The sequence below is a fragment of the Patiria miniata genome, unplaced genomic scaffold (genome assembly GCF_015706575.1).
Source record: "Patiria miniata isolate m_02_andy unplaced genomic scaffold, ASM1570657v1 HiC_scaffold_29, whole genome shotgun sequence".
Lineage (NCBI taxonomy): Eukaryota > Metazoa > Echinodermata > Asteroidea > Valvatida > Asterinidae > Patiria > Patiria miniata.
The window spans coordinates 19608939-19625727 of record NW_024037068.1 but is presented as its reverse complement, the minus strand read 5'-3'; the positions used below and the strand labels follow the sequence as shown (position 1 = coordinate 19625727).

Here is a 16789-nt window from a genome sequence, read left to right as displayed (position 1 = left end):
ACGAGTGGAAAGTCGGGCACGAAAAGCTATTTGTCTGTCGCCTGTAGCCTTAGCCAACTGAAAGCTTTCTAAATTTAATATACGCCATAGTAAATTGTATTTTTATTTAACCGTCTACACTCTTTCCCCCTTGTAATATCTCTTTGCACGCGTTCCTTGAACAGTTATGTTAGCGTCGCTTCGTGAAAACGGGGCGTCATTGCTAAAAGTCAGCCATTTACATCAATAGTAACAAATGAATTAGGCTTTTGTTGACAAATATTTGGAATGGTTAAAGACGGTATTTTAAAGCAGCAAGTTAACACAACTGGAAATAACCAAAACACGACATAAATAAATAAATAATAAATAAATATGCAATCTACCATTCTCGTATCTCTGCAAAACAGTGACGAATGTGCTTATTCACAATATGGTTTTGCAATGGGCAATAAAAGTATTCGTTATGCATTGTTTGATAATGCACTTACCGAACGTATAGTAATAAAATTAATCACCAAATGGAAAATATCATGCATTTCGGAGCTAATTGTTTGACGCCTATTAGTCGTTTTGTATTGGAAGAGAATACAGCCTTTTGTACTTTGTAGTATTTTTTTTGAAGACAATTCGCGATTTCTTCCTCGTTCCTGTCTGGCGGATAGAATATTTCGACTTCATCACAAGATCGTACGTTTTTATCCCTGATTAATATACTCTAAAGCCAAAATATCCGGTCATTATGTGCTACAAACGTATACACATTTGTACTGTGCAAATTTGAAGCATGAAACCAAAAACAAACTTGGTTTTGAGCGACTTAAGCCACTTAAACTACATGTTTCCCAGGTACCAACACTAGAAAAATCAAATTTACTGAAACAGTAAAAGCAACTGATTTAAGTCTAAAATTTAAAGATTGTACATTTCTTGTTGCTGTAGCAATGTGTAAGCTGAAGTCAGTAAGATCTTATTCAAGTCCGTTTATGACCTTAAACAATTGCGGCGAAACAGCGCCCTCATTCCGTATTCCAGATCTGAAACTTGTTTGCTTTGCCAAGGTCTAATTTGTTTATATGAGGTGAATCAGCGGTTCTCTCCTCTCTGATAAAAAAAATATTCAAATTGAAAATATTCTTTTCTTACAGCACGATGTCTCCCGATATTTTCTTTAAAGAAAAGCAGAACACGCAGTTGTCAAAGTTGAAGAGCTTGTGACTTGACTTGAGTCTTGATGGCATGTGATTGACTTGCTGACACGTGACTGACATGAATGAGATGTAGAGTCTCTAAGAACTCTTAAATCTCTAGATATTATATACGAAATGTGTTAGATATATTATACGAAAATATAAAGACTTGGCATTCTGGCAGGAAGCATAATGGGAGAGTTTTGAGACGTTGGTGGCAGCAAACACACCGGTCCTTCTCAATTGTTTCCGTCATGTTTAAGCTAAAGTGCGCATGTTCAAAATGACGCAAACTATTGAAAAAGGACCGATGTGTTTGCTGCCACCAACGTCTCCAAAGTCTTCCATTATGGGCTAAACCTTAAGACTAACCTGCGCACGTGATCACTGTACGCTCATGAGGCCCCCTTCAATGGAGAAACCACTGTGCACGCTACTGTACAAACCAACTGGCCCATGACAGATTTTCAAGCTATATCACAATACTTTTGCCATTTTAGGGGCAGTGGCGTAGCCACGGGGGGGGGGGGGGGGGGGGGGGCGTGGGGGGGGGGGGAGACAGCCCGCCCCATGAAACCTTGTTGCCCCCCCCGTCGCCCCCCCGAGATTTTGAGTTTCTAAAAAAATTATCATTGATCTACATGACGCCCCCATGAAATATTCCAGCCCCCCAGCGGCCCCCCCCCCCCCCACTGAAAAATTCCTGGCTACGCCACTGTTGAGGGGGGCCTTGGTGATAGAATTGATAGCGGGCCTGGATTAGTCCTAGCCACAAAAATCTAAATGCATCAACAAAACTTGCTTTGAGGCCTGCAATGAAATTGCATGCGTGTAGTTTCACAAGCTTCCTATTAGAAGCATTATTTGACTTTCGTATGGGACCCATCATTGACACATGATGCATTTTATTTCTACAGGTGACATTGGAAGATATCTCGGTTTGTTATGCGGCATGAGTCTCACGACCGTGGTAGAGTCGGCTGACTATCACGGTGGCGCTATAATAATTAATGTTGGAGATGGAATATTTATGGGTTGCGCATGCAGCCGTGTTTTAGGGCAGTTATGTTCATGTTCATCCTGTTTAAAACTAAATGATAACTTATATCTGCAACAGCATTGTCTTTCGTGTCCACTGCCCCAATCAACGTTTGTCATGGTTTTCAAACTACGAAGAAGCCCAGACAATCCCAACAAAACCAACCTAACCCAATAAACCTAGCCCACCCCAACCCAAACCAAGATAATTCAAAGCAAACCCAAACCATGACTAAATACTCAAAACTAATACAAAATCACAGATAGGCACCATTTTCGGTTTTATTTCTTGTGTATTTCTTGGCCCATTTATTAGAAACAGTTTTACAATCAAATTGTTTGATTACGCTTTTGGAACTTACCAATCACTTTACATAATTAATTTACGCACTTTGTTTTTTTTGGTATCAATGTCGTTGCAGCAAAGAATTAACAGTGAATTTTCCAAAGCGATCCAAAATATTTGTAATGATTGCTAACTGAACATGTTTCCGCATTTAGAAATATCTCTATATATGCTATAGCAATTTACAAGGAAAATGAAATCGCTGACAACCAGATATGTCGTCGAGTCAGTCACAAGTTAATCAGAATTCCACTCATAAAACAAGTCACAAGTAACGGTGGATGAACACTAACAAAAGAATGACTCTTTCAAAGTTCATTTGCACAGCTTGTGAGTTGAATTGGCTCAGGATTACTTGTGCTGGACTCGACTACATTCCTAGGGACAACAAACGATTAATAACCTCAGTAGAATTTAAAAACACTAGTTTTTGATTATTTGCACATATCTACTGAATACAGTCGAACAGTTTGTACGCAATATTTTTTTAATAACTAATGGATGAGTGATAAGACACACATTTTCAAACTTTGAATTTAGTAGAATCTCGATAAATGTGTTGGAGAATGCAAAAAATGCTAGCTATGTACACGCCAGTTGTTAAGTGTGTAAACAATTTTTTTAAATGGATTATTACCACATACATTTGAAAACAATTCCTCATAGTTGATTTCGTATAAAATACGTGATTGTCAGTTGTGCATATAATTATTTATCCGCACTTTGATATTGCTAATGCACTGATCGCGGAGACCATGGGGCAGTGTTATGTGCACCACGATACTTGAAGGAAAGTCCGCTAAATGATGAGTTTAGGACGCTGAGGCAATAATTCAAAATCAGAAACAAAATAATTGGAAGCTGATGCAAAAAGTTTCACTTCTCAGATTGGAATATCAAATTATTTTAATTGATGTCTGATTTTATATAAACAAGGCAGAATTAAATGAATGACAATCAGTTCCCACAATGGCAAGTAGTGTTATATGAAATAAACCAGTGTTACAGGAGCTAGGGTATAGAATTTGCGTGGTCTACAATTGTCAATTAACTTAAATTCCAGTACAAAATGCCGTTACGTTCAACTGTTGCTTAATTTCCTTAATTTCCCTAAATTTCCCTTATAAATTTCCCCAACTTCAAATTTCCCCGAACGCCAAGCTGGGTTATGTTATGGCATCAAACTCGCCAACCTATCACACAAAATATTTTATGGAGCAAGAAACCAAAGCTAGAATTAGACATACAACAGTCACTGTAAATTACAGACATGAAACAGTCACCGTGTGCAACCAGGTGATTCACTTACGAAAGTTTACAACAGATCGAGAGGACAAATGAACCTTATATTACTCTTTTTCCAATCAACATATGAACCTAAGATTTGTCCAGTAGTATCAGGGATAGTGATGTGAGACTATGAGACACAAATCATGCAATAGATCTAAAAATGTTATCATCAAAAGCTGAGTTTAGGGGCACAAACTATTCTTCAATGTACTCACACATTGGCAGCTGATCCGAAAAGGACGGTATTGCTCATCACTTTCCAAGATGGCAAAACACACGTAGATTAATGCGCCTCACAACCCCTCTCCTGATACTATTAGCTCAACAAAAGTGTCTTTAACAGTTACAGGATACAATCTCCCACATTAATAGAATTTTACAAATAAGTGAATTCAGGATTGATGCATCCAAACTGTTTTAAATAATTACTTTTCCTCAAAGGAACTATTTGCACTACATGTGGATGAATAGCGGTGACATGTCGCTACACGCTATAAATAGAACTGATGAAATCACGGTCTCACACGAAGACTACGGAGTCTCTCAAAAGACACGGACCCCTACACTAGTAACACCTTTCTGATCATTTCTTGTTTTCATATAAGTTCAACATAATCATTTCGTTTTCCTGTATTGTTTGCTTCTAGAAAAGTTGACGATGGATCGTGAGACATTGTTACTTTTTTGTCCACTAAAAATTCTGATTTTGACAATAAATCATTGTATTAGGCCAAAACAAAAAGTCTCCGGCTTCTGGTATGCGCGCGCGTCGCCGTAGCCATGCGCGTCGGCAAAATGAAAAAGTTTTTTTTTCAATGAAAGATGATGCCTCGAAACCGCCAAACTCACTGGTTGCTGCGCAATTTCAACGTGTTTTTAGATGGGGTTATGATCGAGAATAAGCTTTATTGTGGCCTCTCTGGACTCCCATATATATGCACTAAGTTTAGTCGGGCACCATTTGCAGTCACCAGCCGACATTTGAAGCAAAAAAGTCAGGTAAAAAAAAAAAAAAGTCAGGTAAAAAAAAAAAAAAAAGCCGCGTCGCCGCACCACTTTTTGGACAAGCTCCATACCAGAAACCAGAGATTTTTTTTTTTTGGCCTTAACATGACTTTTTATATTTATTGCAAGCGTTATGTATGGCTAAGGTCGATTTGGATGTACGTATAAAAGAGTTTTAACACAACTTTCGCATGTTTAACTGCAGTAGATGCCGTTTTGCCAACACATCCAACGATATCTATATTCCTTTAACACATGCATTTCCTTAGTATTTGACAAACAGCTCAAAAACGACTCGCATGCGTTCAAATAATTCGAAATGAACGACCAATGAACCGATTCAAAGTCAACATTTTTGTCACTTGCAAACATATGATATAAGTTAAAGTCAAAAGTTATTTGTCCATTTCTACTGCAAAAAACGATGCTCCAACAATTTGGAATCTTGTAAAGTACTACAATTTTATTTTATTTACATATTTTCTGTGATGAAACTACCCAGCTCTCCAATCGTTGACCTTCAAGAGAGATACAATTGTATTTAAGATAATGTTCAAAATAGTATTCACAGTGAAGTTAAGTTGACCGCTGGCCACGCGATCTTGCAAATCTGACAAAAAAAAACCCCACTTTCTAAAAAAAAACAAAGAACAGAAGATCCAGTAGATATTATTTCACAAAACAATCAATGAGCTATTTTATAGCTAAATGACGTTATAGATTTCGGATTTCTTTTTAATTAGCTCTCTGTGACATAACAACACTTATTACTCTTGAATGCATAATCTGTCTCGTCTGTAATATCATTCATTTTCTGTTTGCATTCATCACAGTGACGGATGAGCAACAATCAATGAACATTCATCCAGTAATATGTTCCTGTCGTGACATGGGCATCACATTCAGACCACAACTTCAATGTGGGACGGTTTTAATTTAAGGTGAAATTAAACATTCATACATGTGCAGCTTCAAGTAATCGTTGGAGACGATGCTTGTGTAAAACTCTTAATTGTGTGTTTGGGGTCTGAATTGAAAAATTTTGAAAAAAATAATAACGCTTCGTGTTTAGAATTCGTCAGTGGTAAAGTTGAAGAAAAGAAGGATACACACGGGAGACACTATTAGGACATCATTCAACCTGCATGTTGTCAGTCCTTAGTTAGTTATTAGTTTTGTTTATTTTTATGTATTTAATTGTATACCTAGGTCGCCAAAAGGCCTTATACAAGCGGGCATAAACAGACCCAAAGGCGGGCATATTGGAAGGCGGTTTAATGCTGTATGACATCGTTGGCATCACACCTTGTGATATAGCTTAACAGAGTGCCAGTCAGCCACTGCCAGCTGCTGCCCATCGGCTGTGAATGTGATTCCTAGGGGGTTGTACAGCCCCTGGGCCACGCAGCTGACAAACTGACCTGCACAGTTAAAGTGGTGTACGTGGCCGGTGTTGTACTTGTCTGTGTCCACTGCAAGGTAGATACCCGAGCTGTTGCTGCAAACACCCCTGCAGCGTTTCACCGGTTTACCGTCGATGGTTGGCTGGATTGTGTTAACAGTCACAGCTTTGCCATTAGAAACCTCCACTATCTCCACTAGTCCCTGCTCCGCGTCACTGATTGCAATCAAACCATTGCTCAGTACAGCCAAGTAGTCAGGTGCTATGTTCACTGGCATGGTGTGTAGGATCTCACCATTCTTGGGATTGTGCTCAGTCAACACCTTTCTCTTCTTATCGCCCGCTATGATGTTACCGTTGGGCATGACAGCCACGCTCACGAGCTGCATGTCTGTCTTGCCAACCTCATCCTCTGGCACAGTGCGGAAATCAAACTTGTGCGTGGTGTCCCTATGGTAAACCATCATCTTGCTGGGATGAGCACACACCCACTGATTCGATACAACAACGACGTCATCTGGAAAACAAAATATTTGTGAATAAACTGATCAGATAACTGAAATTATTTTGACTGATTAGTGTTGAAAAAAAAAAAAAACCATTCAAATAATTAGCAGAAATATCTGACTGTTTGAAAGTCAAGTGATTGTGATCCCCCGCAAACTTTCTCATGTTCAATTCACTCGGAGCCATTTTGTTATAAAACGCATATGCAACATGCGCGAATGATTTTGTATAACTATCGAAGTTTTGTTTGAAAACCTTTTGATTCGCCAAAGAATGGCTATCATAAACTGTGAATGTTACATGGGATGAGAAAGTATGTTCAAGTATTCAAGCCTTTTTTTCACAAGTATCGTATTTGAGTTTTTCATTTGGTGTATAAAAGAATTCACCTTCTGGCACCAGGTGGCGTTCTTTACTTAGTAAAACACATTTAAGACTGGGTTTGGTGCTGTTCACCTTTCTAGGTAAAATTGCATTTCACTTACCCCGATTTTTTTGTGTGTTGCTTTTGTTGGACAATAAATTATGGATAAACTAGGATACGGACATTATATTTAATTCGAAGGAAAACAGGACAGTGCTCCCAAAAAGGAATAAAAAATAGCTTGGTTGGATGGTATATATAGCAACTACAATGCCACTTCAAAACAACTGTGATTTTACGCAGGAGAGAATCGGAAATCATGAAACTGATTTTTATAATGTCTATGATTAATGGGAGGCATTGTGGATGAGGCCGATTGAAAGCACCATTTTTTGTTTCTGTATCATTGGGTCTTTGAAATTTAAATTTCTTAGCAATTTATTTGAGAAAAAGAACAAAGGATTCTTAGCAATTTATATGAAAAAAAAAAGAACAAGGGAGTACAGGACGCGGATAACATTTATAATCGCTGAATCAAACGGAACGAGAGAATACTATAAATTCCAATAGGCCAATATAGTTTCATTGCAGGTTTAATGGGAAAAGAAATTAAAATGTATGCACACAAATTACTTACTTGGGTCAATCGGAATGGTATTCTTGGTTTTTCCCTGGTGGTTGCAGATTACAACTCGTTTGTTCTTCCAGTCAGCCACAGCAAACTCGTCAGGGTCAGCAGCAGCAGCAATGCCTCTGGCTAATTCAAACTCCCCTTCACCACTCCCCTGCACGCCAAACGAATGGCACATCTCCCATGCGTCTTCCACCATCACCTTGCCCAGATCGATGTCAAGCATCTGACTCTGAACGAACACGGGATACAACTTCAACCCTGTCATCTTGGGACTTGTTTGACCTCTGAGCTTGTCCATGTCTTTGCTGATCACGGGATGGAGGGAAAGGAAGTGGGAATCTGATGCATTTCTCGTTACTTCTTGGCTGGTCTGTAGGCAATGTGTCTTTCTCTGCAGTAGGTTGCTTAGTGTCTTCTCGTGCTCGTCCAGTCGCTTGTTTTGTTCCTTTTCCTGCGTAGTGATCTCATCGAGGAGTTGTTTCTCTTCAGCTTTGACCTTTGCTGTGACATCAGCAGCTCTGCCTTGCACCCTCTTTCGAGCCGTTGCTGTGTTGTCGCTCAAACTTTTCTTAGATGCAGCCACACCCTGTAGGGATACTTCAAGGCCCTTAATGTCTTCTTCAAAAGCAGAAAAGCCTTTCCCCAGTAACTGTCTGAATTCTTTTGAAGCTTTTGCGATGTCGATGATGTTGTGATCGGGTTTAGCGTGATCTAAGACAGTACATACTTGGCAGATCAGCTCATCGCATGTCTTGCAATAGAATTGTGTGACACCCTCCTTGTGTTTGTGACATTTGAACTGGGCCGATTGTTTAGTCACGTTCACCTTCCCCTGACGAATGTCATTCAAAGTTGCTACGACATGGTTTGCCGACACCGGGAACCGTAAGTGTGTCTTGCGGCACGTCGTACAGATATTCAATCCGCAGTCCAGACAGTGATACGAAGCTTCGTTATCCTCGTCGCATGTCTCACAGAGAAGCTTCGAGTCTCCTGAGCATGCTACCTTTTTCTGTAATTCAAATTCCTCAATTAGACTAACCAAATGGAAGTTGGTCTTGAGGCCCTGGATGCCAGACTGTGGAAGTACCGTCTCCTGACGACACACAGGGCAAGGGATTTGTGGTGCTCCTCGGTGTGTGCCCTCACGGTATTTTACAAGACACTCCTCACAAAAGCTATGGAGGCAGTTCAGTACTTTCGGCTGCTTGTATTTATCTGTGCAGATGCTGCACTCAAGATGAGCGCCGATCTTTTCAAACGCAGAGCCAACCGATGCCGCAGTAGCCATCCCTGTGCATAATAAATAATATAGTTCTACATGACACTCAAGGGTCGTAAAATCAATCAAATAATGACATGTGTCATGCGCGATAAAAATTGGTATATAATTACAGCTCAGTGCAGTCTATTGAAACATTTTAAATTGAATTTGCAACTTTCTCTTTTTTCAACCCCAGCTATAGCAAAAAATAGGTGCTTGAAACGAAAGAGACTCGTCCCATCACGTAAACGAAAGACCAAATTAATGGCGATATAACCTAAAGATAAAACAGATTTTTTAAGGGATCGTTTGTCAGTTATGAGTTATTTTGACGAGGACATGTTCTTCAATGTGTATATGACCTCGTACATCTCTTGGTTTTGTTCTACCATAATTTTGTTTTAGGTTTCTGTTTCTTTTGTTAGAAATGATCCTTGATAAGCAAGCAAATAAAAATGCTTTGATTTATGATGTTTGTAGGAATTTCCAATATATCTTCGATGGGACTTAATTTCATTTTGTTTAACAACGTTCTAAAACAGCTGTGCACGGAAGAGATGGTTTGTATTTTTCCCAATTATGATAATTTTGTTTCTAAAATTGTGTTTTTTTAAACAAATTTCGTCTTGAATAAACAATGTATATTATTGTTACATTTAAATGCGGTTTAGTGCGAGAAACTAAGTGTATTTTTTAGAAATATAAACTCACTATATATTTACTCACTGCGTGTAGGCGTACTTGAATGTGTATTTTGGACCTAGGAGTGATACGTTTGTTGAACACCGATTCTTTCTTGCTACTTCTCTCTTTCATATTGAACTTATGTCGTTGCCAACGTTACTGGATGAGGATGATTTATTTTTATTTATAATACTTCACCCTGATATGTTAAGCATTTGATAAGTCTTGAATTAGAAACTATCATACCAGTAGATCTAACTGTTGTTCATTCATTTTTTTAAAACCAGAATTGGCACGTGGGTTGTTATTGTATTATTACAACATTTTGTTTGTTTTATACCAAAGATCCTTATGAGTCACTTTCGGATGAGCCCACTGTTAACATACAGTGTACCTCCAATGTACGATCCAGGTGTGCTTTTGGGGTACAGAGGCAAGCGACCCTTGTGCCCATTATTGTTCCATACTCTGTAGCCCTTTATCTTGGGTGGGCGTTATCTGTATTCGGGCAGCTTGCTGGATTTACTTGGTATATTTCTGGCGCAAATATCTTATAAACAGTAGGTAATCAATGAACTTTTACCTGGATTTACTGCTATTTGCAAGAAATGAGAAATTTATTTCAGGAAATATATTTTTGTCACGAAAGCATCTTCAAGGGCTTCCGAAGTTCCATGATGTTTGACCCTTGATACCGAGAGGCACTTGTTCGAAAACAATTATGTCGTCATTCCTAGAAGTTTTAAGTTATTGCAATGCACTCAATGTTGTAGACACTGTTTTTGTAAGTATTTACAAGAATGTAGAAACTTAAAACCATGACAGAGGTGTTGAGTAATTTTCCAACAGGATGAGACAAATTGTTTCAATATACAAAAAGACCAAGGTAAAGGTTTCACAGTAGTTATTTTTTATCAACGTTTTGATGAGATATCTGAAAATTCAATCTTGGATTAAACGGTCCTTACCTTAAAATGAGTCTGGTCCGACGTAAAGAAACGTCTACACGGAATACAAGCGGGGACGATAATGGCGAGGGACAATAGCCTGAAAAACAAAATGAGGCTGTAAAGTTCAGTATAGTGCTTTCGTCTTACTTAAACACTGTACTGTCCAACTTCGAAGGCACCTCATTTTGATATCATTTCACAAAATCGTATAACACAATACGTTGTTTAATAATTACAATTTTGGATAGGCTGCTTCTTATTTGAGCAACTGGTATGATGATACACCTTGATAATCCACGTTTTCATCAGCGATCTTTATCAAGTTGATTTTGTTTAGTCACAGTGTCCTTAACTTGCTGTGTACCTCCGTATGACAGAGGATGGTTTATCAAACTTTTCACAAGCTTTGGAAATGTAAGAAATGACAAAGCATACAGATTAAAGTTGCATTCCCCGTGTTGTTTTACCTTTTTTCCAGAAGAAGGCAGATGATAAGAGGGGGATTTTTGGAATAAAAATACAGTGTTTTTTTTTTAAGAAAACAATATTACACCCAGATTTGGATGAGTAGCACGGGGACCGCTTCTTTAGGTTGTGTGAACAGACAAATCACGAGCACCCATTAGGCTGATACAATGTACATATAATCTGAGCTCAAGCACTTTGTTTATTACCGTGATTTACTCTGACGAGTTGACGTACAAGTTATGTGTATTTTGGACCTGGGAGTGAAATGGTGGTTAAACGTTGACCCTGTCTTGCTGCTTATCTTTCATATTGAACTAAAATTGTTGCTCAGGCGACTGTATGAGAATAATTATTATTCCTCTAAAACAAAAAATCCTAACAATTAAAGAAGACCTAACTGCTCATGTGTTATACTGCGTTATTTTTTGTACCCTATCCAGACCGTAGAAAATACAGTTTTGTATAATGTCCATGATTACTATGTCAAAGAATTGAAAACAGTTGTAATATTTTTTTTTGGCATTTAATATCAATAACAAACAGATGGGAAGAGGGTTAACGCCACTTCTTGTCTGCCAGAATCCATCAGGTGTACAATTATGACGAAATTTAATGGTCACGTAACCAACTACAACGCATGCTACCACAAGTGTTGGGGTACTTGTTTTGACACTTTACGCAAGAAGCAAAGCTCTTCTCATAACATCAGGCAAATTCGATTCTTCACCTTAGCCCTACCCAAGGGAAGACAGATCGCGCCACAGTGACTCACAGCACAGTCAGTGGTTTAGTGATAACATTATCTAGTTGAAGTGTTTACTACAACACAAGAAGAAGATAATTATATACTTATTGATAGCGTGGGAACCTACTTTGACTATTAAAATTTCGAAAGTTTCGTCAACTTCGATCCTTCACACACATTAACCTGCTACCCGCCAGTGTCGTATCTAATCCAGGCTTTATTGCCTGGATAACAGTTTGGATTGTTTAATTATATATTACTTTTAAAGTTTTAGACTTAGTCCAAAGATCAGATGATTGTGCTACTAAAAGTTTGTATATAGCGCTTTCTGGAGGTAAATTGCAAAACAAAAAAAATGCTTTTTTTTTATGGATTCCGCATCTCTATAAATGGTATTTATTATATGCTTGTACTCAAGTGATTTAAGGGATGAAATAAAGTCTGTAAGGCCAAATTTTTTTTTCGGTCTCTGGTCAGACCAAAGTTCCGGAATTGACGCGGCGACGCGGTTTTTTTGGGGCCTTTTTTTTTGAAGCTGTGATTGTACAGGCAACGTGGGTACTATTTTGCTTTTGTTGTGTCCTCATATACATTGGGACTCTCCATAATTTGCCTTGGTGCCCTCCATCATTTGCCTTGGTGCAATTTCCCCATTCCTTGGTACAAACATTTGAGGACGTGCGGCAAAAGAGGGTCTGCTGAAGCTACCGCGGACAATTTGAAAAAAAAGGTTGACGCGCTTGACGCGCATGATTAAAATCGACGCGCGCGCTGACCAGAGACCGACTTTTTTTTGGCCTAAGGTTCAGATTTTTTTATCTGCTTTACTTTAGAATTTTCAAATAAGTCAAATGATTCAATGCAAAGAACAAGTCAAAGGCATGACTTGTTAATGTTTACTTCAAATTCAGAATGCAACCTGAGGTTAAGCGACTCCTACCTTATGAGTCTGGCCCGATCCAGTGAAGAAACGCCTACACGGAAGACAAGCAGGAACGCTAATGGTCAGGTAAAGGAGCCTGCAATTAGAAAAAGGAAAAGAAACTAGACTTTTGTTTGTGGACAAACACAGGGCTGTTTCGGAAGCTGTTTGTGACATGTGACATGTGTTCCATCAACCAAGGATGTGTAGTTCTGTTTATAATAAATGGTGGCATATAACATGTTATTCCATTCTCATAGGGATTTGAATTATGACGTCACATGTCACGTGATGACGTCATAATGACGTCACATAAAGTTTCATCTATTACTATAATATTATGGTAAAGAACAACTTAGCCAGAGCAAACCTCGTTGAAAGAAAGTTCACATCTTTCACCAAATTTAAATTACAAGGCACTTCCGGTTTCAACCAGAAGAAAGGGTCACGTGATTTTGCACATATTTAAAAAAAAAAGACCCTCGATAATTCTATCAATTCCCGCAAAATCATGTTCAAGTCTCTCACGGTTGATTTTATATTGATTTTTAAAGATTAAATCTATTAATCTTTAACGAGACGTCACGTAACCCATGATGACGTCATCATGACGTCACTTCAATGTTCATCTAAAACACATCCCAGTCTAGGTACATACCAACTTTCAATCCAATCGGACCAGTGGTTCTGTAGATATTGGCCTTCAAAATATGCACGTTTAGTATGACGTCATATGTCACGTGATGATGTCATCATAACGTCACTTCAATTTCATCTTTAACACATTCCGGTTTAGACCTGAAGTTCTGTAGATATTGGTCTTGAAAATATGCACATTTGATATTACGTCACATGTCATGTGATGATGTCATCATGACGTCACTTAAATTTGCATCTAAAACACATCCCAGTTTAGGTGCATACCAAGTTTCAACCCAATCAGACCTGTAGATATTGGCCTTCAAAATATGAAATTTGAATATGACGTCACATGCCACGTGACGACGTCACATGCAACGTGATGACGTCATCGTAACGTAACTTAAATTTTCATCTATAAAACATCCCGGTTTAGGTACATACCAAGTTTCAACCCAATCGGACCTGTAGTCATGGAGATATAGGCCTTCAAAGTATGCACCTATATTGTGACGTAACATGTCACGTGATGACGTCATAGTGACGTCAATTAAATTTTTTATCTATAACAGATTCCGGTTTAGGTTCATACCAACTTTCAACCTAATCGGACCTGTAGTTGTGGAGATATAGCCCAATCTGTCCGATCTAGCCGAATTCTGCTAGAAAATGGTCACAACAGAAAAATCGCATATATTGTGACGTCACGTGACTCATGATGACGTCAGGATAATGGCAATGTTCGGCACACAACTTCAGATGCTGGTCTAAGTGTGTGCCAAGTAAAAAGTCAATCGGATTGATTTTAGTGCCCAAAGTGCCGGTAACAAAAAAACGTGTACAAATGCTATGGGCCAAATGACTGAAAAAGAAAAAAAAATCTTAACGAAAACAAAGGCTGTTTTGGCTGGTTGCCGAAACAGCGGAAGAGCAGCAGTGCTCTAAACGACGAATGTCTACCGTGTCGAATTCAGTTTGCACGTCCCAATTCAGAAATACAGTGGTCCCGTTTTAAAACGCGCATGTGCATAGCTCGCTCGCCGGGCCAGCTGTTGACAGTTCAGCATTAAAAACAAGATAGTGGCGTCCACGGGATTTTCGTGGAGTGACGAGGATGTTCTGTCTGAGGTCATTCATCTTGAACGACCGAATTGCGTTCGTCAGAAAACTGGCGTTTAGAGCAACTGCCGCACTTCTGCCGCTTTTTTGACGTAAGCAATGAATTGAATTTGTCACGGCAGAAATTCGGCGTTTAGAGCGGATCTAAGTTTTTCCATTACCTTGATTCTTGTATCGTTCAAATTCCATTGATAGATCAGAATGCTACAATTACGAATTATACTCGGCAAAATATGAACTCTAATGGTGTAATTTTAAAATCGGAATTAAGAAAGATTTTTTTCTTGACTGAGAAACACGCATGTTTTAATATGCATATCTAGGCCTATTTTAAGATTGAACAAAAACATTTACTGCATCGAGGTTTGAACCTGAGCTCTACCAACTATCAAGCCATCAAGCATAAGGCCTATGTTTGCGGCTCCCCGTGTAGCCAATGTCTTCGTTCAATAGACCATTGTCATGTGCGGCCATTTGTTTTTTTTCCATTCAAATGAATGTAACCAAAAAGAGGCTGGAAGGAAAATAGTATTATTATTCAATAATGTGATTGGAGACAGGGAACATGACTGAAATAGTGGCAGCATGATAAGGGTCTATAGGCGTTAGGCAGAAGCCGGAAAACGTTAAGTACTATTTAACAAGGTAGCACGCCCAAAGTCACGATGCAGGAACGTTAGCAATGCTGCAAACCGGGGAGATAGCAAACGGGAAGCACTCAGAGAGGAAATGGCTTTAGTATCCTATGTGGTTTCTTTGAATGAAAAATATATTTCTTCAACTAAGCTAACATAAATTGATTTTGCCATACATAGAGTTTGAAGACAACGTTTAAGTTTACAACTTTGTCACTTTTCAAGATCTCTTTCGTATTCAACAATTCTCTTTACATGCAAATTTAAATTCGTGCAAGGAACGAATTTTATACGGAAGTATCTCACATGTTAAAGTTGCGTTCCCTGTGTTATTTTGGAGTTTCATTCCAAAAAACGGGTTTCTTCTCTAAATTACTACTTTAAAAACAAAATTACAATACAAAATTATAAACTTTTGAATGAGACATATTGCATTTACAATAACAATTATGGCCGGAAGTCAATAATTCCGTTCGGTCGGGTATCGATAATATGCAGACCGCGGGAGCCAGTCTGCTCGCAAAGAAGGCATCCACAAAGAAAACAAAAACAGAGAAAGTTGGTTACATTAAAATATCCAATCTGTCCCCTAAGAAACTTCTTGCAATAGGTTGGGAACACTTAAGTTGATCGGCGTGACATTTGGTGACTTTTCTAAACTGTTAGCGGGGGTCAATGGTGAAAATATGTAGGGTGTTCATAGATGCCATGGACACTAATTAAACATCACTAGTTATTGAAACAATTGGCTTTATTTTATTAAAGAAAAACCATTTAAAAATATACATGGGGTCAAAACCATCTCTTTTTTTTCTGATCAAACCTATCACGTAAGCACTTAAGACTTAATTCATTGGTCACGTGACCAACTACAATGTTTGCTACTACACGTCTTTGGGGGGTACTTTTTTGACACTTATTGTTTGCTGTCTTTATGCAAATCCTTTGATAATCCAGTTAGTAGACTAAGAAGAAGCCCAAGAAGTAAAGCTCTTCTGATACAATCAGGTGAAGTGGGTTGTCCACCTATAGGCCCTACCCAACACGAGGCAGATCACGCCACAGTGACTCATAGAACAGACAATGGTTCGTAGATAGTGTCATCTATTTGAAGTGTTTACGACACTGCACAACGATTATCATGTATGAATAAATAGCGTGGGATCTACTTGACTCGTGAAACAGTTTTGAAAGTTTAGTCAACCTTAACCCTTTACACACATCCAGGCTTTGGTTCCTGGATAGCAAGAAAATACTTTTTTTAAAGTAATTATTATTTTGAAAATTGCCATTTTCGGGGGGGGGGCTGGGGATGGGGAACAAAGTGCCGATGGAGAATTTTCAAACTACTTTCCACAACTCGTCAGTTACTGCTGGATCTCTAAATACCAATAAATATCCGATATATCTTTGAACCAAGTTGCCTCCCACTGGATATTGGTTAATCCTATAATTCACTATGGTAAACGGGTTTAACATAAACTGGGCCCCTCCGCAACCGTAACTGCTGGATAAAAATACCGATAAATATCCGATATATCTTTGAACCAAGTTGCCTCCCACTGGAAATTGGTTAGTCCTATAATTGACTATGGTCAACGGGTTGAA

The 16789-nt window shown here is 38.6% G+C and overlaps 1 protein-coding gene across 1 annotated transcript; it reads right to left on the bottom strand.

Moving 5' to 3' along the window:
* Window positions 1-6147: 6147 nt before the first annotated feature.
* On the bottom strand, window positions 6148-9046 carry LOC119736286 (E3 ubiquitin-protein ligase TRIM56-like). Its single transcript, XM_038210331.1, has 2 exons — window positions 7759-9046; window positions 6148-6767 (listed from the first exon to the last, which is right to left on the bottom strand). Exons 1-2 carry the CDS (start codon window positions 9044-9046, stop codon window positions 6148-6150), a joined length of 1908 nt encoding a protein of 635 aa, XP_038066259.1.
* Between the last annotated feature and the right edge of the window lie 7743 nt (window positions 9047-16789).